This window comes from Saccopteryx leptura, chromosome 1, assembly GCF_036850995.1.
Source record: "Saccopteryx leptura isolate mSacLep1 chromosome 1, mSacLep1_pri_phased_curated, whole genome shotgun sequence".
In the NCBI taxonomy this organism is placed as follows: Eukaryota; Metazoa; Chordata; class Mammalia; order Chiroptera; family Emballonuridae; genus Saccopteryx; species Saccopteryx leptura.
The window spans coordinates 171117637-171144411 of NC_089503.1; the positions used below are offsets into that span (position 1 = coordinate 171117637).

The window sequence follows — 26775 nt, forward strand, 5'->3', positions numbered from 1 at the left end:
CCCAAACCTGCACCTCTCACCTCTCTGCTGGTCTGAACAATACTTTTCAATAATAATGACTATCTCAGTATTCACTTAGATTGCTACAGTTCAGTAATCTTCATGGAACAAGCAAGGAAACTCAAACTCAGAAGTAATATAAAAATAGTTTTAGAAATAAAATGTTCAACTATTTCCACTTTTTATTATTAAAATCCATAACAATGTAAAGATTTTAGCAGTATGATTATTGAGCTGTGTTTTTCAAATATAGAATTACAAATCAAGAATTGTTTTTGGCAATTTCTTTTTTACTTTAGTTACTAGTAATTTCGACTTTGATGGAGCAAAGAGGGCTATAATTATATTCTCTACTTCTTTAAACCTGATAATAAGTCTTAGGTAGAGTTGTTCATTTTGATAATGCTGAACCCTCTTTCTAGTGTGAATCTCTCTCTTTTAAATTTATTATTGATTTTTTAGAGAGGGAGGAAGGGAAAGAGAGAGACAGAAATGTGACCCACTGTTTCTGTATGTGCCCTGACCAGGGATTGAACCAGCAACCTTTGTGTACCAGCACAATGCTCTAGTCTAACCAACTGAGCTCTCTGGCCAGGGCAGTGTGAATCTTGCTTAATCTGAGTTCTGCTTGTGCTCTTTATACTTACGATGAGTAGTGTAATAGAGAAAACAACTTTTAAAATGGTGAAATTCAACTTAATTGAAACGTATGTTAATTTTGTTTTATTCAGGATTATTTAGATACTAATTATGTAATGGAATAATCTAGGAAGTCCATAAATTATTAGTTGTATTGCTAATAAAAATAATACAATAAGAAATACCTATGGAGTACTTACCATGTGCCAGAGACTATGGAGATACTTTATAAGCATTATTTTTTTAAAACTATTTTGATGTCATTTTCGTTTTAAAATTAAGTGCCTAATTTAAAAAATTATTTCACAGACCACGTGATTCTAATGATGGATCTTAGAGAATTTTCATATGCTCTGACCGTTATGTCTTAGGGATGTTTGTGTTAACTGATGTAAGCTGTCAATGCTCTATCCCATTTTTCTCCTTGTTTATAAGATGCTGATAATATCAATGTGTGTAGATTTCAGCTTAGTGATTGCTGACCTCTAGAACTGCCTGGTGCCCAATAAAATAATTGTTTTTGAGGCTCTGAGGTACAGGAAAAGGAATATGGGCATTGTCATCAGGCTGAGCTGAGTGGGCCACTAAGTTCTCCCACCTATGGGTGAGTAACAGGGCATTATCTTGAATTTTCCGAGACTCCTTAAACAAACATTATAAAATAGGATTAAATGTAACATATTTAAAAGAGTGCCAGGCCCTTAGAGAGCATAAGGTGAATGATAACAATGTCGCTGTTAGAATTGGCCCTGGCCGGTTGGCTCAGCGGTAGAGCGTCGGCCTAGCGTGCGGAGGACCCGGGTTCGATTCCCGGCCAGGGCACACAGGAGAAGCGCCCATTTGCTTCTCCACCCCTCCGCCGCGCTTTCCTCTCTGTCTCTCTCTTCCCCTCCCGCAGCCAAGGCTCCATTGGAGCAAAGATGGCCCGGGCGCTGGGGATGGCTCTGTGGCCTCTGCCTCAGGCGCTAGAGTGGCTCTGGTCGCAACATGGCGACGCCCAGGATGGGCAGATTATCGCCCCCTGGTGGGCAGAGCATAGCCCCTGGTGGGCGTGCCGGGTGGATCCCGGTCGGGCGCATGCGGGAGTCTGTCTGACTGTCTCTCCCCGTTTCCAGCTTCAGAAAAATGAAAAAAAAAAAAAAAAAAAAAAAAGAATTTAACCTGCCAAGGAGACACTATGTTTCTTCTCCACTTGCATTTTCTTCTGTTTATCTTAGTTGTTGGAAGCATTTATTTTCTTTCTTTGCTCTCTTTTAGTTATTAATGAAAATCAGAAATCTTTATGATGCCCCCACCCCACATTTGACACCTCGTTTCACAGACCTGAAAGCAAGAAAGGGGAAATTGTGCCCTCAAATACTTCTCTTGGAGAAATGGTATCAAAATATTAGGGATTTTTTTAATCAGGCAAGTTGATAAACTTAGTTATAGCGATCTTAGTAGTTGATCACAAGTAACTAGAGGTAACAGGATTTGCCTTTGAACCTAGGAAACACTTTTATTCCCATGGCAACCTGTTTTTCTCTTTTTTTCTTTTTGGTAATAAAATAGAATGTTGGTTTGATCCTACTGTCGTTTGTTTACTTTGGTCAGGCGATTAGTTGTGCTGACAAGATGGTACAGGAAATTTCAACTATTTTACTTTATCTACCAGATTTGCTTTCTTTAGCTTTAAATAAGTATTTTTTCATCATGATATAAAGAGGATGAAATTTAAAACTGATATTACAAGTCACAGTTATAAACTGTCTAAAGGAAAATATGCGGCACTAAGATTTAATAAATATGGTGACTATAAATCTTAACTTTAAAATTTATGAGGTAATTAATCCAAATAATATGTTTCTGAGTACCTACACTCTCTCTGATACTGTATTAGGATGTGTAACTGCTAACCACAGGAGTCTGCATTCAACCCTGTTTCAGTCTGATGCCAAACAATTGTATTTTCGTAAAGGGAAATTGACAGCTTCCCCTCACAGCTTTTATAGGTAGTGACTGAAACTGAAATGAACAACCATTCATGTCTATGATTTAACTGACTTCGTTGACTATTTTATTTTAATAAAAACACTTGAGTTTTGGCTCTGGCCTGTTGGCTCAGCGGTAGAGCGTTGGCCCAGTGTGTAGAAGTCCTGGGTTCGATTCCTGCCCAGGGCACACAGGAAAAGCGCCCATCTGCTTCTCCACCCCTCCCCCTCTCCTTCCTCCCTGTCTCTCTCTTCCCCTCCCACAGCCGAGGCTCCATTGGAGAAAAGTTGGCCTGGGCACTGAGGATGGCTCTATGGCCTCTGCCTCAGGTGCTAGAATGGCCACGGTTGCAACAGAGCAACCCCCCTGGTGAGCATGCCAGGTGGATCCTGGTAGGGCACATGCGGGGCTCTGACTGCCTCCCTGCTTCTAACTTCGGAAAAATACAAAAACAAACAAACAAAAAAACCCACTTGAGTTTTACAAACCTAAAGAAGACTCAGAGAATGAAAGACAGGTGCTTGAGGCTGGGTCTTATTGCTGATCTGCTCAGCATGACTTAGCTACTGTGGGGCACTTAAGCTGCAGATCTGAAAATATTGCCAGGTCAGATGTTGACTGAAAAACTTCATTAAATAGACATTGAATTACAAAATAAAAGCCAAGTATGAGTTGAGTCCTTATTTTGTAAGTCTTGTGTTAGTTTCAACTCTGAACTCTTGCAGCTATTTGAAAATTTACTAAATAAATATTCAAGTGTAAGTCATTTTTATAAGAAGTTTATCAGTATAAGAAATGCTTTGTTAACTTGCTTTAAAAAAAATCCTAATAGTATTTTAGCAAGGAGAGAAACATTTTTTTTATTGGTAGCTCCAATACTTTAGACATTACTGTAATCTAGGTTGTAGAAAACTAATCTAATATTAAACTTTCATAATTCTGGTATAGTTTATCTTAGAGGAGTAGAAATAAAACATTAATTCAGACACATAATGCTTCAGAAAAGGTGAATATATTTCTAAGCCAAAATTGTATTTGCAAATTCAGCCACGGGAAATAAATAAGATCATGAGTTATTTAGTGTATTGATGATTTTAGGACAATTGTGCTGATATACAGACATACTAATACTGATGGCATAGTTTGAAAGTCAGTTTTAAGCTCATTTTAGTACAAATCCAATATATATTTTAAAGGTTCTAAAATATCTTCTAATTTTTGCTGATATTATCTCATCTTTCTACAAGCAAATATGTTAGCACAAATAGAAATTACAAAACTAAATAACTGATATTTCAATGAGTAAATTAATAGACCTCTCAGGTTTTTATTAATTAAGGAGTTCAAGTCATATTAAAGCACCTTTTCTATATGTTTATTTCAATCAGAAAGCTGAACATGGTAACATATTTGCATAAATAATCAATCACGATTTACTAGTAGTAATAAGGTTAATTTGTTGCTGCAAACATAATAGGATTAGTCAATTATATTTCCCAGAAAATACTACTTGTTATGCACCCCATCACCTGAAAAACAGGATTGGGTTTAGCACCCTTATTAAATGAGCACATCAAAAAAGTCTTTGTCCCTGTAAAAGTTTTATGAAAAGAAAGCTAATTTTAGTTGATTTGAATAAGTAATATGCGAACATTGCCTCCATTTGTAAATTTAATTTATCTTTCTGCAAAAGATTGATTATTTAATACAGTTATTTATTTTGATTCAGTAACCAGTCAAACTAAATCTAACACATATAGGACATATTTCCTTTGAAGAAAATCTCATTTGCAGATTTGTTTCATTCCAAATAAACTGACTTTCATTCCCTTGTCCTTGTTCTTGGGCAATAAATTATGCTCTCTGCTCCACCTACTGGCAGCCATATGCAAGGGCTTATTGTTGGGTTCATTTAAGATACTCCCTCTAAAATACTGCCCGAATTTTTAAAGACCCCCCTAGAGATCAGCAGAGTGACAGATACAGCAGTGAAACTCACGATCTGAATCATAAATAGTTACTATTTAGAAATACAGGCCACCCCATTGAATTATACACATTGACAGTTTCCTGATTCGTGACAATAATGCCCTATATTTTACTGTAATCTGCTAATAAAAAAAGATAAATTATTACTGAATACATTAACTCAGTATGTTATCACTATGTGTATTTTAGTTACTTAAAAGTTTGTGCATATTCAATTTAAAGCTAAAATGAAAATGTATAAGTTTAATTGAAATTTGTACACATATTTTGTAGAAATAGTTTTCATGTTATCCCTTCTCTAACAGGTTTTCAAAGTTTTCCCTTTAGTGAGGAATGGAAATTTACATACGGATAATGAGAGAGCAGTTTTTGTTATAGATGATTCTTTAAAAAGTTAATATTGATTAAACTTTATTTTGAATTACTTTATTTATTTGAGAGAAAAATGTGGTTTTAGCTACTCTATTTACAAGTTCATATCACACCTGTATACAGAAGGAAAATAAATATAAAAGGTATACATGATATACCCAAAATTCATTGGTAGTCTGTTGATACAGACAAAATGTTTATAAGACAATCCTTGTCAGATGGAAAAAGGTGTAAGTTAAGAAATATAGTAAGTCTTCCAAACATTAACTGCTTTCAACTCTGTCTTCCCAGTGTTCTGAGTGGAGGAGGTCTATGCCTTTCGCATGTTAAGTACACAATGTGTGATTGCTCACTTTTAATTTGAGGTGATGATGCCACAGAAGAATGGCAGCCTTTCGGTGTGCACCTGCGTGTGCGTGTCTGTGTGTGTGTGTGTGTGTGTGTGTGTGTGTGTGTGATATGTGTCATTGTATATGTGGTATAATTGGAGAGTATCTTTGGAGAGCCTTCTCATAAGGCATTGTTCTTAGGCGATGGGTGTCCCACAGCAGTGGCGGGGTACCAAGTGTGATGTTAAAACGTAGCCCTATAATGGCACTCTGTAGTGCATTTTTAGACCTCTGATCCTTTTCCCAAAACTACTTGTTTGACGTCAAAATATTAATTTCATTCCTTCCCAGTTGGTAGGTTGAACCACTTCTCTTTCTGTCTATGGTCTCTCTATCTCTCTTTTGTTCCCATGATATATATACAGAAGCTGTAGCCTTGATGTTTATGGCTGTCAGTAGTCCCTTTATGTCTGCTGAACTGAGTATGATGTTTATGATCTTGTTTTGATGTAGCCTAACTTGGGGCATTCACATGGTTCCTCACTTCAGCTTTCTGGCTTTTTTTTTTTCTTTAGGTGTTTTTTTCCTTTAATTTGTCCAAATCAGTCTTTATTTTGATTAGTACTTCTAAACTATTTCTGATTGTCCAGATTTTTTAAGTCTTTGGCTCTTTTTCATTTTCTCTCTAAAATCACCAACTTCTCTCCTATATATAGGACTTGAGGCAGATTCATTTTTTTTTGTGAGGCCTGAAGCTTATACAATTTGGGGATTCAAATTTTTTTCAGAAGAACTTATACAAAGTTACAGAGTCAAGAAGATGAATATTTTTATAATGAGCAAAATATCATTTCCATCACCTTTCAAATTTTAGCATCTGACAATAACAACTCAAAATAAAAAAAAATGTAACAGTAGTTTTATAAACTGCCTAAGAACTTGGTAATATTTGCTCTCCATGTTTTGGCCTCAGACACCTTGATGGCTTCTCTATTTGACAATTTTATTATATTTTCTAGAGCAAGAAGAGAAAGTTTACTTGCTCTTTCTTCTAGGAATATTGAGCTAAATTTTTCATTACTATCATAAAGTTTAATGATACATTTCTGTTTGCATATGCCTCATTAGTGAGTCTATTTTTGGAAAGGAGATCTATTTTTTTAATAGAAAACAATGATAATTGAATTCTCCATTTATAATTCAAACATGTGAATTTTGGAATGAGTTCCCATTGTCTAGCTCCTGGCTGTACACATGAATATTTCTTAACTTTTTAGTTTAATATATAGTCCAACACAGCAAATCATCCATGAACTTAAGATTTTATGCAATATAAAATAGGCAAATATTGTAACAGATTTAGAAAGTTTGTTCATTATTTTATGTTTTTATTACCATCAAAAAGGAAACTTAGAGGAAATCGATTATTTTAATATATATATAAAATTAGCTCTATTTTGGTGTTACAAACACGATTTTAAGCATTTTAATATAAAAAGTGGCAGATTTTCATTAAATGAATACTCTTGTTAATTGGTGTTTCTCTCTACCATATCTTTTGACCATTGGAAGTATTTCACTGGAAAATAAGTTGTTATCCACACAGTATCACAAAAGACAGTACAGTAAAAGACAAGCAAGGGGAAAGAAGGCATGGGGAAGAGAGGAAAGAGAAGCTATTTGCAAATCTTAAAGCAAGTGGGAGGAAGAGATATTAATTTCCAGTGGGCAGAAATAACTAAATAAGCATGGACCCAGAAAAGGCGAGAGAGGATGCGAAGAGCTTAATGTGGTAGGTTTAACCAGGCAGAAGGAGACCTTACCCTCCAAGTCGAGAATAAAATACGTGCAGGTTCCTATATGGATATGCTCTTGCAGGGAGGTTTGGAGGTTGAAGTAATGTTTGAGGACCTCATAATTCTAGTCAATTTTGTAAAATAATCACAAGAAGAGTCCGAGAAGGCGGGTGTTTAGTGGCACAGTGGTCTGGCTGGTTTGAAGTCCACTGTATGTAGTGTCTCCAGTCTGTGACTGATTCCAGTAATAATCATCACCTTGAACTTGGAGTGTGAATAGTAACATTTATTGAATGCTTAATGTGAGCCAGGTATTCTTCTAACTGCTTTACATGAGTTACCTCTCTTAATGCTCATATACTATATAAGTCAACTGTTATTACCCCCAACTTATGGATGAAACTCTCAGAGATTAGGTAAGGAGCCCAAGGTCAGGGTCACCTTAGTATATGTTGGTCTAGTTCCATTGCATTCACAAAAGTTGTCACATGAGACAACCTTGTAAAAAGTTTGCACTAACTTTGTGTTAGGTGCTATTCAAAGTGCTAATTTAGCTGCATATTAGGTCTCCCTTGTCCTGTTGAAATAGTCCCATTATTGCCCAGGAGAAAACCATGATACAGTGAGGGTAAATGATGCAGGTTAAGGTCGTAGCAGTAATAAGAGGTGGAGTTGGGAATTCAGATATAATTCATTAACCACTAAACTGTGCTGCATTGTTGAATGGGTTCCGGTTTTGGGGATGGCCAGATGGGTATGGCAGGGTGGTGGGTGTTAGGGACTCCAGTTGTTAAGATGACCTACCAAGTGACACAGGTGAGTAAAGGGAAGAGTGCTGGCAAAGGAGGCAATACATTAGGGAAAACTTGAGGGGCTCAACCAATGTGAGATCTTCAGGGAATGAATCTTATGGTTAGCAAGAATAAGAATGTGAGAAGTAAGTGGGCAAGGTTGAAAGAATTATAAACAAGGGAATCAGAAGTGTTCGGAAACGTAATCAGATAGTTGAAGATGAGCATACCAAAGCGTAGAAGGGAGAGCTGTGATTAATTGGTTACAAAAGCATTTGGGCATAAACAATTTGACCAACATGCAATCAGATACATAGTTGCTCTGTCCAGCTAGCTCCTATGGTTGAGAAATCTAAGTAGCTGTGCATGTTCTTATTTCAACCAGCACAGTGATGATTGAATAGATGGAAAGTGAATTGTGGATTTAAAAGTACTAGGGAAGTCCTATATTATCAAATTTTTATTATAAATTAAAAAAAAAATTGAAACACAAAAACTTGTGAAACAACCCCATAGTACACCCAAAAAGCCATAGACTAGGCTATGAATCATCTTAGACAATAATTTTTTTTATCAAACTATTTCATTGAGCAACTTTGTTGATTAAATTACTTTATCTGTAATTATTTTATGGCCAAATTCTGTTACCACTATAGGGGCCTACAGTTTGAGTGCAGATAAAAGATGACAGGATTGTGAAGTGTTGTAGAATTTTCTGGGCTCCCCACCATCAAGGAGATAGACAAAAATAGGAAAAACAAAAGATAACCTAAAAAAAAATAAAGATAAAAATTTTACTTGAATGATAACATACAATAAAGTGCAAAAATGCTAATCACCCTCAGTTATCACAAAAGTGGCAGGTGTAATCTGTACTTAATAGGTACTAATTAATAATTTCCATACAGAACAAGACAGTGAGAGAACACAGTGATCTGAAAACAGTGGTGGTCTTTAGATGTGGACTCAAGATTGTGGCCCACCAGCTGAAGGCAGCGTGGCAGTCCCCCGAGGCACGCAGTCCTATACTTCGATAAAATTGAAAATGGCTTCCTCCTTCACTTAAAAAAACAAAAAAAATAAATAAACCTTCTCCAAAGACTCTTGAAAAATCATTTTCTTACAGAATCCCATGTAATCTTGGGAATAAAGTCTGACAAATGCTCCCTTCTGTTGGAACATTTTCTTTCACAAAAGAAGATTTCCATTCAGTTGCCTGTTTCTGTGATGCTAAATATTTTTCTTTTAGCCATTAATTGTCCTGCATGTCATCTTTTAAACCCAACTATGACATCACTTTCAAATCAAACATCTGTGCAAGGAAACAAGCCAGAGAGAAAGTGAGATGTCCAGAGGGGAGGAAAAGGCATATACTGGAAGGTTATTTCAGGAGGGTGGCGGTCATAAAAACATGTTTCACTGGTTTTCTTCCATTTTTCTCAGAGCACACGGGATCGTTCGCATGTGTAATGAGCCAGCTCAGAATGTGTGGAAAGTGTGGATTAGAGGAGTCACAATAGGGAGTTTTTAAATCACCATGGATGGAATTGGGGTTCATCCTTGATCAGGTCACCCAGGAATCTCTGAGTTAGAAATCATGGGACCTCTGGGAGATTTCGCACACTGTTCATCACACCTGTGGTCCAGAAACCGCACTTGGACTTGGTGCTCCTCTGGTCTGCTAGTTCTTCCCCCTGACGTTTCTTCTGTCTTCTCCTATCATTCCCATGTGTCAAGTTTACTCTCATTCCACATCAGTGCTATTTATAGTTCCAGAACACCTAAAACAGTGACCTGACATTTACACATAAAGCAATAAAGGGATTGTTTTGTCGGGAAGATTTCCCAGAGTGTCTCTCCTGTGCAGTATTTCTCAGAGAAAAAAATCTTTCAAAATGTAATATAGTTAAAGGGAAGTCCTAAGTGGAAATAATAATTAAAGACAAAGAGATATTCTTTCCCTCCCCAGATGTTCTGAGTCATCATGATGCTGCCCTATTGTGGGAGCCTTAGACCAGCCTGCTCCTGTTTCTCCCCTCATGTTCAGAGCGTTCTGGCGTGATGTGTGCCCCAGAGCAGACTGCTCCCGCAGAGGTCACCTGTCACCTTCTAATTGCCATTCCCGCTCTGCCTCCTGAGTCCCGTGCTGCTCCACCTCTCCCTGGCTCCTGACCCTGCTGACCTCCCCCGTGGAGCCGTCTTCTCCATGTCCCTGCATACCCCCCTCACTGTTTGCTCTCTGCATGTCCTTCGTGGTTCTCTGCTCCCAGTGATTCTCACACAGGCGTGACACTATGGGTTGTTTTTTGTTTGTTTGTTTTTGTTTTTTATTTTTACAAATTGAAGGTTTGTGACAATCACTAGCACAAAGAGTATGACTTACTGAAGCTCAGGAGATGGTGAGCATTTTTTTTAGCACAGAATTATTTCTTAAGCTATGTACATTGTGTTTGTCGATGTGCATTGTTTTTAGACTTAATGCTATTACACACTTAATAGGCTACAGTATAGTGTAACCATAACTTTTATATTCACTAGGAAACCAGAACATTTTTGTGACTCAGTTTATCACAATTCGCAATATTCACTTTATTCTGGTGGTCTGGGACTGAACCTGTAATATCTCCAAGGTCTGCCTGGATCTACACACTCCTAAGGCTATTTCCTGTGTTCCCACACTCATTCTCTCTCAGTGACCCATCCATTTTCACACCTTCCACTATTTTTATTTGAAAACACAGCAATTGCTAGCCTTGACCTCTTTCCTAAGTTTTACGTTACCAGCGAATCTGAGTGGGACATTACCATCTGCTCTCTACCCTCCACACACCATCAGCACCCAAACTTCCATGTTAGAATTCACTCTGGGTGGGGTGTCCTGTGTCACTCTCAGCTTGCCTGCATGGTCTCTGCGGACCCACTGGTGCTAATTCCTATCTTTGTTCCTCTCTAAGTAAGGCATCTATCCCTCTATTTCTTAAAAGTGTTTTCTTATTTTTGAATTTTTGAAACTTGAATATGATATGCCTAGGTATCATTGTATCTTTTCTGTTGGTGGTGTTGTTCCCTGAGTGTCTTGATTTGTGATTTGGTATCTGACATTAATTTGGGAACATCATCAGTCATCATTACTTCAAATATTTCCTCTATGTCTTTCTTTCATCCTTCTTCCTCCCATCATTCCTACAACATTTATGGCATATATACCTTTTGTAGTAGGCTCACCATTCTTGGACCTTCTGTTACATTTTTTATCAGAACTTTTTTTCTTCTTTGTCCTTCCATGTCATGAGCTTCTGTTGACATGTCCTCTAGTTCAGAGAGTCTTTCCTCAGCTGCACCCAGTCCGCAGATTCCGGTAAATCCAGTGAAGGTGCTCTTCATGTCTGTTGCCTGTCTTTAGTGCCGGCGTTTCTGATCCCTTCTTAGAATTCCTCTGTCTCCACCTTCTTTGCCCCTCTGTTCTTGCGTGCTGTCTGCTTCATCCTTTAGATCCGGTAGTCTGCTCCTCCTTGTCGATTTCCATTCCTGGTCTTCAAGTCTGATTCTGAAGCCTGTTCTGTCTCTTCCGAGTGTGTTTTTCACCTGAATTTCTGAGGAGTCTGTTTCTGTCAGTTTCCCTAGACCAGCAGGGCATGCTTTAGACTCTCTCCTGAGTTCGCCTTCTAAAGGACAATGTGAAAATCAAGAGACCCCGTCATGTGCAGAATTCAGTGCCATCCTGCTGACTTCTGAGCTTTGGCCCCAGTTTATCTTCCCAAGCTCATCTCTGGGGTGAGCCTCAGGCGTCAGCTGGTCAAACTGATGTTCACGGAACAGCAGCCCTGTGCCCTCCCCTTCTATGTCTATTCTTACTCTTCCCTCAGCCTAGAGTCTCTCTCTCTTATCACTAGAATCCTACCTGTCTTAGCGCAAATTCAGATACTTTCCCTGGAAGTTTCTAAAGCATATTTGCTTTCTCATAGCCTTCAGTCTACACCTCTTTTTACAACAATTAGTATAGGACACTTCCTGCAAGCAGGTTATGTTATTGTTGGTCACAGAATCATTCTCTTAACCCCCCTGTCCCAGCCCTGAGAAGGGCATGGTGGACTGAGCACTTGATTCATCTCTGCACCCACCTTCGACCCAGCAGTGTTGCTAAGCGAGTAGATGCTTGACTGAATTGAATTAGTGCATGGAGACTAGTATCTTATTTAAATGTCTTCAATTTAATGGACATTTCGTGACACTACATTAACACATGATAACAGTGGTTAAGATATTGATTTATGAAAATCACTTTATAAACTTAAAGAAGCCAGCTACATCTGAACTTGACAAGACCCCTCTAGAATTTGAACCTAACCATTTAAAAATGATGCTTCTTCACTGAAGTAAAGGAAGAGAAAAAGCATCAGTAACCAGTAATCATTTTGTTTCCTTTTTTTAAAAAATTTTAATTCTTGCTTTACATAGATAAGTGCTAGACCAAATGTATCCGTGTGGATCGCTAGCGTTTTCCGGATCTTCTCGTTCCTCATGGTGAGCTGGGCCGGAGGTTAGCCCGGCCATTGTCTGAGAGGCCCGTGGAGCCGGATGGACCACCCCAGCTGAGAAACGACCATGTTTCCTGTTAGCGTTCCGCCAGGGTAATTGAATGGAGAATATCTTACTAAACGCTAGACTGTGACAGTGTGTTAACACTCTGACTGTCTCCTAACAGCAGGGCAATTATTTGCTGACTGGGGTTTTTATAAATCCCCATGGCCCTTCTGTGTCCTGATAATTATGATGAAGTGTACTGGACAGTGTTGATTCAGCAGTCCCTATCTCAGCAAGTGTTTCATTCCCACTTCTCTGGCCTGCTTTTCCTCCTCCTGTTATTAGAGACTTTACTACACTTCGGTGCTTGCTCAGTGTCTTTTTTTTATTTTATTTTAGTGTCTTATTTCTTAAAAGCTTTTTTTTTTTTTTTTTTACAAAATCTTAGAACCCGAACATATTAGAACTCTCACTCTCTCACCGCGCTCACAAATTCTGAATCACGGAGCAAGAAAATACTTTTTAATTTTGCTCCACTTTTGTGGCCACCGGTGACGCCTGTTTGCTGTGCACCTGACATTTGCAGATGTTGAAGTGGAAATCTCCCGGAATAAGCAGTTACTTTGATATCATGAGAAATTATTATCTCTCACAGGGTGAAATAGGAAATTGAAACACCAATGAATAAATCTACTTTGAGAATTATAGGTGTACACAATCCTGTTCCAAGTTCTTTTTATTTTACAGAAACTTGTTTTAAAAATAAACCTCAATAACAAAGAGAAGGGGGGAAAGGAATCAGACATAAGTCCCCCAGGCAATTACAAAATAAAGGTCAGCAAAGGAGAGGAAAATGACCATAAAACCATTTTGAAATAAAACAGTAGATGGTCCAAATACAAAAAACATGTCTATTTTTTTTTCAAATCAATTGCATTATTAAAGTACTTTCCCATATATTATCCTCACATATAAGAATAGAAACCAGGGAGAAAAGAGCCAACTGATAGGTCGTTAGAAATATGGAATGGTTCAAAATATTAATGTAATGCTAAGGGTGACTGGGTAGCAAATGGTAGGTTTGCTCGCTGCTCAAGCTGACATAATTAATATTCCAAGTCATGCTTAACTTCCCATGATGGAGGATCTGAAAGGGGGAATTCAAGAAAAAAAACATATATCTATTATATAACTCATTGCCTTTTTTCTCCTTTTTTATTTTCCTTTTGATGAGTCAGAATCATAGCTTTTTTAAAAAATCGGCGCTTTCACACCTCATTGCTGGCCTCTCCGCTGGGCCGCTGGTCGGCAGCCGGGCCTGATGTGGGGAGGTCAGTGAGAAGCTATTAGCAGAGTCCTCTCCTGAGAATTCTTGGGTCTTATTGAGTTGAATGTTAGCACGACAGTACTGCAAATAACTCAGTTGTAGGCTTTTTTTTTTAAGCAGTTAGCACAGATTTCCCCAGTGTTGGTCACTCTAGAAAATTATTGCCGAGAATGAGGTCCCACAAGCCAGCTTGGCAGCAGCCCTTCTAAGTTGTGAAAAATGCAAAAACCGAAAAGTATGTCATCGTCCCTTAGGGTTAACTTTGTCTTTTGTGACTCATAGTCATAGTTTGGAAAAAAAAAATCAGCCGTGCAAGCCATGATTCACAAGTGGCTTACAAATTATGGAGAGCAACTGAGACAATCATAGGTTAAGGTTGTTCTATTTACTTAAATAATAATAATAAAGTGGACAGATACTGTCTCCATCTAAATAAATAGGGCGTTTGTGGGGTTGCAGGAGAGTTGGGCTGTCTTCATTGGACATTGTTTGCAAATGCATTAACTTAATTTCTAAACTAGTGAATCCTTGAAGATTTTAAATGATACATTTTAAATTCAATTAAAATATATATTATATCTATACTTGATTTAAATTGCAAGGGGAATACACATGAGGAGGTCTCCATATAGGTTGCAAAATATAATTTAAGGAAGCTATCGTGTCTGCTGACCTATTTGCATTTCCCATCTAGCCTGTGTACACATGTGCATGCAGATGGAGAAAGGGATGAAGGAAGATTTCCAACGGGGGTGAAGTTAATAGCTGGTAGCAGTTACTCAGGTAGACAGATATTTTAAGTCATGAATTATAATCTAATTAAACTGTACATATTTTACTATTTTAATTTGTAAGCTTGCGGAAACACTATCCTAACAAACTTCCTTTAATGAGATTATCACGAAACAGAATGGAGTTTTCTTATATATCTGACATCAACTGATGTAGATTTAATTGTACTTTGTGTCAGAATAGCCTTTTTAATAGAATAGTTATTGGGGTTTTTTTCTCATTACTATGGATACATTCTTATTGTAAAAAATCACCCTAAAAATCATCTTGAAAATTACCATCCACTTAAAAGTTACTGTCCACTGAAAGGTATTATATATTTTTTCTTTTCTTAAGGTCATTAAACTATCTGTTTGTATATCCACCTTGCTCTATATTCAGTGTTATAGTGACCTTATAAATGGTGTATACAATTGTCTATAACTTTTTCAACATTATTCTTTTCTCGTATAAATTGTATAGGGGTAAAAAAACCTCAAAAGCCAGTTTAAAGCATTTTTAAATATGTAAATATATGTACATTAACTTTGATGAAATTCTGTTCCCAATTATAACAGGAAAAGTTGAGTTGGAGGGGCTCAGGTGGGTCTGTGGTAAATTAGTTCTAAATCACAATGTGCTCAAAAGCGAATTAAAACTGACATGTTAAGAAAGATAGAAAGGGTATGATCTGTAACTGCTTTGAAAGAAATCAGTAAGATTTTGAAATAAGCTGAAACATTTCACTAAGAATATTGATGTGCCTTTGGAGAACCATAGTGAGATGAGGCGTCAGGGCATTTCTGAATGATGCGTTGTTATTCTAGATGAGTATTTAGCATCATGTTTAGACAAGCACTCTGCTAGGCACTGGGGACACAGAAATACCTAACACAGAGTCCCCATGATCCAGCTGCTTGCTTGGGAAAGACAGACACACACATGGAGAATCGTGCGATAGGACACAATTTAAGCTGAGATGGTGATATTAGACAGAGGTTAACACTTAACTTAAGTGTGAGGCTGGCAATAGAAAATTTTCTAGGGTAGTTTTTCAAAGACAACTATCCTAATTAATCATAATTCTTTGGAGCTGCTAATTCCATGAGGGAAAGATAGAAAGCAGAAATATTTATGGATATGATGGTAGCATAAAAGAAAAGCACATTTTCAGGAAAAACAGAAAGGTTTAATGGATACATTCTTCACATTACTAGAGTGTCCACATAGCAGCCAAACAAGTCACACTAGCCTCTGAAATGTAATTTTTCCTGACGAATATGCATTTGTGTATATGAAAAGTGTATCAAAATACGGTGCTATATTCAAACACCCACTAAATTTTCAGAAAACGGACATTGGTTAAACTTGAATTTACCAATTGTCATACGTACATCTGTTGAACCTCTGCTGCATAGCAAGGGCTATGCTAAGTAAGTCAACTGTTTTAATGCAATGTGACAAAGTCAATGGTAAACAGCAAGAGTAACATGACACTACAGAATTATATATATCACTGAACTATGTGAATTCAAAGCTCAGGTTATTATTTTGACTATCATCTATCTATCTACCTATTTACCTATCTATATATCCACTTTGATTATTATTTTAAAGAACTTAAAATAACTGTCATTATGTAACATTGTGTAATTATTCAGACAATCAAATGTTTGTTGAGTACCTACTTTGTACCTGAAACTGGTTCAAGCCTTGCATATTTGGGTCTGTGTGAGTAGATATATATAGTTACACATGCATACCTGTAGTTAATGGTTAGAATACAAAATGAATGGCTTAAGGTCCTTCTATTTTTTTTTTCTTAAGTACAGTTATATAAAATATACCCCATGTGGCAGATAGAAACTATAGCTCAGTAGTTTTTAGCACGTTTCATCTTCAACCATGAATAATTTCGTCGTGGCTGGTATGGAGTGGAGACCACCCCGTGAGGATTTTGTGTGTGTGTGTGTGTGTGTGTGTGTGTGTGTGTGTGTGTGTGTGTGAGATAGAACAGAGAGAGGGACAGAGAGGGACAGATAGGCAGGAAGGGAGAGAGATGAGAAGCATCAACTCTTCGTTGCAGCTTCTTAGTTGTTCATCGGTTGCTTTTTCATATGTGCCCTGATGGGGGGAGGGGGTGATATAGCAATCTGAATGACCCCTTGGTCGAGCCAGCGACCTTGGGCTCAAGCTGGTGAGCCTTGCTCAAACCAGATGAGCCTGCACTCAAGCTGACGACCTCAGGGTTTCGAACCTGGGTCTTCTGTCCGTGCTTAAGGATTCTTAATCTTCACTGATAAATCCAAACTTCACCTCTAGTTCAGAACTAGAGTTGTGGCTGAAAATAGTCCTCAAACAGTATGAAAAATTGTATAGTCCAACTTTATCTTCCATTGACTTCATGTGAAAATTAAATATAAAAAATCAAAATTCTGTTTCCTTTAGATCCCGGGCATATACAATTCTCCATTCAGAAAGGACCCTGACCCATGGGAGCTGCAGCTACGGAAGGCCAAGCCTTTGACGCACCCAAGACCTCCAGTGACGCTGAAGCACCCGGTCAGTCTGTGCAGTTGGCTGGCTTGTACCAGTGCTCGATCCTTCTCTCGGGCCCACGTTCTGCCGCCCATTGATAGGAAACAATGCCAGGTACTTCGTGGCCCCGCATAAGAATTTTTTCAATGATTATGTTCTTTCTGTTATTGGTGTTTTTTTTTTAATTTTTGCTTTGTCTTTGTGACCAAAAGAGAAAATTATTTTTCTGTAGGATCTAATTTTAAGTAATATAAAGTATCTTTAAAATATTTACCAAGGAAGTGATCAAATATTTCTTTGGCATTGAACTTGAGTGTTTTGATTATGAAGTTAGCACACAGGATTGTTGAATAGGATTGAGCCTTTTTGTGTGAAAACAATGTAATAACAGTACTTGTTATAACATGTTATTTCTGGAAGTATCTCATGTATTATCAAATACACAGTTGTAAACACAGCTTAAATTTGAGTAATTTTATAAGTTGGAGAATTAGATGAAGCCTGAAACAAACAGACAAACAATGAATTGGAATAGAGCAGGATTGGCAAATGACTTCCTAGAGCTAAAGGTGGAATGGGATATGTTGGGTGATGAATGTCACTGTCCTGAAATCCCTAGACAGGAATAATTCTGTCATCCCACCAAGATTTAAACTGGAGCAGACAACCGCCACCGGGCAGCAACAGCCCAGAACCGGGTTCATGTTGGTTCACACTGCCAAGCTCCTGTTAGTTCTCCACGGAGGCTTGCCTCTGTGTATGTTGTTCTGTATTATAATTTACCCCAGAAGCTGGTGGCTTAGACCAGCACACACTTTGTACCTCAGTTTCTGTGGGTCAGCATTGTAGACACAGCTTAGGGGGCTGCCTTTGACTCAGCAACTCTCAGGCAGTTGCAATCAAGGCAACAGTGATTTCTTAGAAAGAAGAGGGTAGGGAGATCCATTCCCAAGGTGATTCATACAGCTGGCTATTTACACATCTCAGTCCCTCCTCCTTTTGGCCTCTCGACAGAGCTACCCCAAACAGGGCAGTGGCTTTCCGGCTGAGTGAGCGGGAGCTCTCGGAACAGAAGCCACAGCTTTTTTATGACCTAATGCCACAAGTGACATCCCATGGCTTCTCCCATATTCTATTTGTTAGAAGTGAATAAGACCAGCCCATACATGGGTATGAGTACTGAGATGTGAGATGCCTTCCATGCCCCAACCATTTGATCAGCTTCGCAATAAGACCACCTACCTGCATTCTATGCCATCAAAAAGTAATTATTGCTGTAATTATTGGTGATGTTTTGTGTTTCCATTCTCTATAATTGGGTTCTTAGTTCCCTTTACTTGTGTATTTTTGTTCTCTCGTAACTAACAGGTAGTTGATATTATTAACTGATAATTTATGCTATATTATAGAAGGAACTGTAAAAAAATATCTGAAAATCTATAAAAGTGATTTTCCCCCTGGATAACTTTCTCTTTTTCCTCATCCCTGATTCATTTTATAAAAAAATCTATTTTTATCTATTTCTTAATTACCTTTAATCTATCTATTTTAAAAAGAGATAGAAGCTGAAAATTTTTATTTCTCAAATAGAGTGGCAAGCAGGGTGGATTTGAGCAAGGGGGCAGAGAGACAAAATGGGAAATTTTTCAGTTTATTTTGGAGCATATGTTCAGAATATGGTCTTCTGACACCAATGACCAGTTCTCTGATTCTCTGAGTAGCAGCTGGGTGTTAACAATTCAAGCCAGTTCTGAAGCCAACTACCAGGAGTTGGTGTAGACCCCACAGCTAAAGGGCTGGTTTACAAGGCCCCTCCCCTCCCACTTTACACACCAAGAGCAACATGGAGGCCTTTCATATGCTTCCCACTTCCAGACCAGGCATCCGTTGAGAGTTCCCGCAGCGCCATCCTCAGGGTTCAGAATTTGCTAGAGAGGTTTACAGAACTCAGGAGGGCTCTTCATTTACACTGATGGCTCTGTTATAAAGGATGACGATGAACAGCCAGATGGAGAGATGGGACTGAGACCCAGAAGGGAGTGGCACGCAGGAGCTCCTACCCCACAGGGCAGGCACTTCAGTGCTTCTAGCCTCTGCTCATCAGAGTGGGGCTGCTGTTCTAGCCTTCCAATCACTTGGTCTTTCTGATGACCAGTCTCCTCCTGAGGCAGCCACTCATTAACATAATCTCAGCTGTAGTCTTGTCATGAATAAGAAAAGACACTCCTATCACTCATGAAATTCTGAAGGTTTTAGGAGCTCTGTTCCAGGAACCAGGGACAGACAGATACCATATATATTTGTTATTATATCACAGTATATTTGAAGATACAGAGTATCTTACACATACACACACACACATACATTTATATAAAGATATAATCAAATATATAATAAGCTATATATAAAGGATATATAAATATATATTAGTAGTTATATATAATAAATAAAATAGATCACAAAAGATATATAAAATGAGGATGTATATGTGTATAAGGTGTATACACACATACACACACATCTTAATTGTGAACTTGGATTCAGGTTACTGTATCTTTAAAAAGTAAAGTTCCAATAAAAATTCATTAACTCCTTTCAAATATAGCAATCCTCCTGTCCAGCTGTGAAGAGTACTAGATGATACTTATTTGCCATTTGTGTTATTTACGGTCCATGACTTTTATGGTAACTGGTTCCTATTATTGGTTTCTATTAATGTAAAACATAAGTGAACAGAAATGAGGCGTGAATCATTTCTTTTTATTAGCCCACCGTCTTCCCCCAGTGCCAGCAGTAACTCCAGCTGAGTCTTGTTAGGGATAATCTATTTAAAGAAGGATAAGGAATATGATTAGAAATCTTTGTTCGTTTGATATCACACCTCTCCTGCCCAATAGTGGTGAGAAAAAGAAAACAATGTGTAATTAATGACACAGCAAAATCTCCAGCCACTTCTGATTGTATTGATGATACTAATTAACTAGACAGCCAGTGGATTCCAGTAACTAGTATAAGTAACTACTAATTTAAAGGAAGGATATGTTGTATATCACTCTTCACAGTTGCAGCTTCTGGACTTTGCTATGCATTTATGTGATTGAATGGCTGCTATTGTATCAAAGTTATTAAGCAATGAAATTTAGAATTTCAAGAAAAAAATTAAAAATACAGCCCTCCTATGTTTTAGAGAGCCACTAATTAAATATAAGACCTGGCATTCACCTAAACGTTTTATTTCAGTGAAACAGCACTTGCTATCCTTTTCCAATTTATAAGAGCACTCTTTCAAAGCTATGCTCAGAATTGTTTCTAATATTTTTACTTAAAAAGGGAGAAAATTCTTTTAAAATTGTATCAGAAGAGACATGCTTTTTAAAATTTGAAAGTAGAGCAGCCTGTAACTACAAGTTTGCCAGTTCTGGCATAAAAACTCTTTTGATGTGAGGAAAATTCAGCTTAATCTAATATATATTTGATATAATCAACTTGTACTTGTGTGAACATTTCTTAAACATGTGATAGTCTTATATCATATATTTTCTAATTCAGAGAAAAACAAATGTTCCTTAAAACAAATCATTTGCCTGACCAGGCAGTGGTGCAGTGGATAGAGCATCAGACTGGGATGCGGAAGACCCAGGTTCGAGACCTCGATGTCGCCAGCTTGAGCACGGACTCATCTGGTTTGAGCAAAGGTCACCAGCTTGGACCCAAGATCACTGGCTCCAGCAAGGGGTTACTTGTTCTGCTGAAGGTCCGCAGTCAAGGCACATATGATAATCAATGAACAACTAAAGTGTCGCAACAAAAACTGATAATTGATGCTTCTTATCTCTCTCCATTCCTGTCTGTACTTATCTATTCCTCTCTCTGACTCTCTCTCTGTCTCTGTAAAAAAACAAAAAACAAATCATTTAGTGAGCTTGCTATACTTTGTAGATATTCAGTAGCCTGGGTCACCAATAATATGGTAAAGAAAGCCCTGGCCGGTTTGCTCAGTGGTAGAGCATCAGCCCGGCACATGGTAGTCCCGATTCGATTCCCAACCAGGGCACACAGGAGAAGCGCCCATCTGCTTCACCCCTCTCCCTCTCCTTCTTCTTTGTCTCTCTCTTCCCCTCCTGCAGCCAAGGTTCCATTGGAGCAAAGTTGGCCCGGGTGCTGAGGATGGCTCCATGACCTCTACCTCAGGTGCTAGAATGGCTCCGATTGCAGTGGAGCAATGCCCCAGATGGGTGGAGCATTGCCCCCTGGTGGGCATGCCTGGTGGATCCTGGTCAGGCACATGCCGGAGTCTCTTTCTGCTTCCCTCCACTTCTCACTTCAGAAAAATATAATAATAATGTAAAGAAATCCTCTGTAATAACATATTTACCCCATCCTGTCTTGTCAGGGACCCTTCCGTGACATTGCCGAAGTATTGGAACAGCGCTACAAGCCTTTGGAGCCAACACTGCGGGTAGCTGAACCAATCCATGAGTTGAAAGACGCCAGAGAGGAATTTAGAAAGCAGGAAAAGGCAAAGAACATCCATGACAACATGTGAGTTCTTAGCTTAAAAAAAGGAAAAAAAAGAGCTGTACTGTGTTAGGGGCCTTAAGTTAGCTAACATTTTTATTTTTAGTATTATAGAGAATATTTTATTTGTGAGACAGGTAAAGTCACCCTTGACCTATTCAGAAGCCACCATTTTCAACTTGCAAATGGTTTCGATAAGTCAATATTGATAATGATATTAATAGCACATATATATTCATTATATGTATATATATATATATATGAGTAACATAAGTCGAGTTGGATTATGAGCCCACGTTACTCTAGTATGACTTTATCTTAATTTATTATGTCTACAATAACTATATTTCCAATAAGGTCACAGTCTTTAACGTGTTCTTTGAAATAAGCATACAAAGTGTGATAATACTATTTTACACAGAGTGTGGACTACAGACGGGTTTATTTGGAAGTCATTTAAAATCTTTAGTTTGTTCTTGATGCTAAGGAAACTCAAACTACTTCCTCGTGCATTCTTGAAGACAGAGATCTTCCTCATTTATGTCTATCTTTATGAGCCAGGGTATTACAGAAACAGTTAGTAAATAATCACCAAGCAATTTTTAAGTGAGAAGCTCTTGGGTTCATTGATTGAGCAAATATTTGCATGTTGGAAATAGTACCGGGCTCCAGGGCTATGGCACTGAGGGTCTCTGCTCTTGTGGGTCTTCTGGACATCTCAGTTGAACCGAACTAGGAAACTTAATGCAATTTGAGTAAGAATTAACTACAGTTAACCTCTGGAAAAGGCTCGAGCATGTGTTAAAGCCCTTAAATGCCATGGCTTTTTTTTTTAGAGTTTGTGCTGACGCTGGAATTTGATAGAGAAAAGATAAAAGCAGATCAAATGAAAATTAAAATACAATTGGTAGGAAAAGTTCATAGAACAGTGACAAGACCAATTTGGCAGAAACTAATTTTTATGTGCGAGGAAGTAGAAAGAAAAATTGGGCAAGGCTCAAGGCTAAGGATTTGAGGGCTTGTCGGTAGGTGATAGAGAATTAGTTAAGGCTTTTGAGTGAGAGGATGTTATAACAAGAACACAAACTTGTTGGTTGTGAGACAGAGGTATTTGGGGAATGGAAAGCCCTTAGGAGAATCTCGCAGGAATTTTGGTAAAAGGCAGTTGGACAGAACTATGCGATGGCAGGATTCAGAATTCCACCTGGTTTTTCCCTTACTTCCTTCTTTCTAGACTTGATTCTCTCTTTCCATAATCTCTCTGATCGCTTCTGTTGAAAAGACTTCAACTGCCATGTGTATGTCACTGGTTTCCACTCTGTAAGTCTCAAAGGTCCTACATCCCAGTTTGATACTTTCAACTGACACCTTTCCTTGTGTCTCCACCAGATGTCCCAAGCTCAGGATATCCTATGTTAGCGTGCTGCTTATTGTCTTGAGCAGGAACTGCAGGACCAGCAGCCTGCCCAGGGCAGGGACTTGTGAGTGTCCCTGCTGTCCTTCTCCAGCACTGTGTGGGTCCTCCCATCCTGTCCTTCCCACTTTGTAAGGATCTCTCCAATTCGGCACCTGATTCCTTGTCTACTACCATTTGAACTCAGGCACTTCCAGTCTCTGCTTTTGATTGCTATAAAAAGCCTGCTGGATCTGCCCATCTTACCTTCATTCGGCCCTTTACCATAGCAACACTAGAGAAATGTAAGCAAGTGGTTATTCAGCCAAATGCTTTTTAATCAACTCCAGGATAAACCTTAATTCCTGGGGTAGGACACCAGCCATCTGGGCTGTGAGCCAGGCTTCCTTCTCGCACTTACCTAGTGCCACGTTCTGCAGAAATCCGTGCTCTGGATGCCCTGTGATGCTCTCATTCCCCTTTAGAGCATGTCCCCTACCTGCTATACGCCATCTGCCCAATCAGGGTCAAAAATTGAAAATTTAGCAACTGAAGATGTAACGCTTACTTACCGTATTTCCCCATGTATAAGACGTTCCCATGTATAAGACACACTTTAATTTGGGGCCCAGATTTTGAAAAAAAAAATGTACTGCATAAAGTTATTGAACTCAAGTTTTTTTCATCATAAAATTTATACAATGCCTCATCACTGTCAGAACTCCCATCCATTAGCTTGTCCTCATCTGTCTGATGATGAATCACTGTCTTCAAGAATGAAAAAGCGGGAAATGCAAGTAAAAAAATCTACAACCACTGTATAAAATGCACCCAGTTTTTGGACCCCAACTTTTTTGAAAAAGTGTGTGTCTTATACATGGGGAAATATGGTACTTTTTGAAAAATGGAAATAGCAACATATACGTAATGTAATAACCTGACACATCATTAAGTGGGACATTCCCCTTCTGTTTTCCAGAGGCACCTGCTGTTAATTACCTCTCACCCAGGCATTGTTGTTTGCATATACAATTGTATATGGATACATTGTTCCTTTACTTAAAAAAAAAAGGCTCTACTTTCTCTTTATGGGAGTCAGAGATAATGTGTATGTGGTCAGAGGTAATGTTAGGGCCTTCCGGAGACTATTTTAAGGAATATTTCAAGAAGTAAACTGGGACGCCACAAGTGGCCTCTATGAAGTGGGGAAGGAGGTCATTACTGCTCCGAGGTGGAAGACATGGAGGCCCCCAATGGCTCCAGAGCCATCAGTGTCAGTGTTTAATTTACCCATCAAGATGTCAGAAAAGGAAAAGAACCGGCGATCATGAATCAGGCTGCGTAGGCTGAGGTGCGCAGGTGCCGTGTGCACATCTGGTTTGATGCAAGAGACTGTAATTATGCAGACTACAACCCTTTCCAGAAAGGAGCAGGTTCAGGGCATTATAGTAGAAGTCAGTGCCAGTCTGTGTCCCCAAAGGCAGAATAAAGCCCTCCTCCACCTGCCACCGCCACCACAGAATTCACATCCTAATACCAGGAACCTGTGACTGTGTTAACTTACATGACTACAGGTGGAATTGAGGATTTAGAAATGGGGAGGTTACCCTGGATTATCTGGGTGGGCCCAATATAATCACAAGGGTCCTTAAAAGTGGAAGGGAGAGGCAGAATGGTACTTGAACACATAAAAGGTCAGAGTGATATGACATGAGGACAGCTCATCTTGGCTAGATGTGAAGGTGGAGGAGCAGGCTACAACTCGAGAGTGCTGGCCACCACACAGAGCTTCCAGAAGGAAAACAGCCCTGCCAAAGCCTGCGCGTAGCCCAGCGAGACCCATCCTAGACCCCTGGGCTCCAGAATGCGAAGATAAATTCGTATTTTCTAAGCCTCTAAGTTTGGGGCAATTAGTTGCAGCAGCAATAGAAAACTAATTCTCATTCAAGAAGGTACTCTGTTGACTCAGTGGAAGAGCATCAACCTGGCGTGCAGGAGTCCCAGGTTCAATTCCCGGCCAGGGCACACAGGAGAAGTGCCCATCTGCTTCTCCACCCCTCCCCCTCTCCTTCCTCTCTGTCTCTCTCTTCCCCTCCCACAGCCTAGGCTCCATTGGAGCAAAGTTGGCCCGGGCACTGAGGATGGCTCTATGGCCTCTGCCTCAGGCACTAGAATGGCTCTGGTTGCAACAGAGCAACACCTCAGATGGGCAGGGCGTTGCCCCCTGTTGGGCATGCCGGGTGGATCCCAGTCAGGCGCATGTGGGAGTCTGTCTGACTGCCTCCCCGTTTCCAGCTTTAGAAAAATACAAAAAAAAAAAAGGTACTCTGTTAGATCCACTTTTGGTATTTAGATTATATAAACCCAAGCTAAGCTTGTGGGAAATCTTTGGATCCCTAAGGATTCAAGTTTCTTCTGCAGGTTTAGGAAATGGCCATTGAAGAGATAGAAAGAATATATGTGATTCTGGCTTGAACTTTCCTATGAAGAGAAGTCTGTGATTAAATCATACTGTGCTAATGTTCTATTTTCCACTTGTTTAGGCTTTTGTAGGAACCTCAGTACAGACAGCTCCATAGTTGTCTCTACATCTTTTTAAAAAGTAAAAGATGTTCATGTTATGATAGTCCTTATAGGAGAGGCCAGACTTTACCTCTGCCCTCTCAGGATGCTTGGATGGGCCTGGGAATTAAATTGCCATGAGATAGATTAACAGGAGGAAAACACACACATTAGTTTAAGTTTCATGGGACGCAGGCACCCTGATAAGGAATGACCACCCCAAAAAGTGGCAAACCTTAGTGCCACTATATCAGGTTGAAGGAAGAGAAGCTATTGTGGGAAAGTGGCTAAAATGCATGGGGAAAACAAACTGAAGGATGATAGAAGTTGTTCAACAAGGTCTGTTTGTACAGAACTCTCCTGATCTGGGGAAGGTGTCTGCCATAGGGAGTGTTAGCTTCGGATTTGTAGGGGACGAGGGAAGACAGGCCAGGCCAGATCCCTTTCCTTATACCTGTTGTTTTCAACTTCCTTTAGCTTAGAATAATGCTTTGCCAAAGTGGCATTATTTGGGTCATGAATTCTGCCAGCCTTCATTATTTGGGGTAGGAGAAATGAGAGATGCCCTGTAATATCAGTGGCCACGTAGAACTAGAACTCAATCTCTTGAGCTCCCCCATTTGTGGCACAGATGAGAGACATTCAGTAGCCAGGAATCTTATATATCTGCCTTCATTTCTATCATATTCACCGTCTAACTCAGATGCCTTGAAAAATAGTAGATTACTCAGTTTTAAAACCTCTTAAATATTTTTCCAATGAAGTTTCAGTATCATTTCATAGAAAGTACCATAGGAAAAGTTAAGAAACTAGATCTTCAATAATAGTTTTTTAAAAGGGTGTTTGAAAATAAATGTGGTGTCTGGTTCCATTTATCAAATCCGACACATCGCAAAACTTGTTTTTGACTTCTGTGGTGTTTGTGAACACTTTCAGACCTTTGCAATTTGCATACGTTCTGAACTGTTACTGTATTATGATAAATAGGGATTATCATATATTTTCAGGGAATGTTTTTTTAACAATTCAACTTTTATTTGTAACTCTTCCATTTATTTTAATTACCGGCACAGTGTGCATCATTTATTAATCAGCAGAGCCTTTTTAAGTTAAAATAGTGTATTAGCTAACCCCATTAACACAGAACCCTCTAAACAGGCAGTAACGAGGGAGGCAGTTACTGTGCAAATCGGATCGTACATGTGGGTGCTCCAGGGCACGCTTAAGCATGATTACCGCCTTTTGATCCCGGGAT

General features: G+C 38.9%; 1 protein-coding gene across 1 annotated transcript in view; it reads left to right on the plus strand.

Moving 5' to 3' along the window:
• The window catches only part of SPATA17 (spermatogenesis associated 17), a 105366-nt gene that overhangs the window by 50040 nt on the left and 28551 nt on the right, over positions 1-26775 (plus strand). Inside the window, exons 7-8 of the mRNA XM_066360887.1 lie at positions 16958-17161; positions 21441-21589. Coding sequence (XP_066216984.1) covers positions 16958-17161; positions 21441-21589 — 353 coding nt within the window. The remainder of the gene's footprint in view (positions 1-16957; positions 17162-21440; positions 21590-26775) is intronic.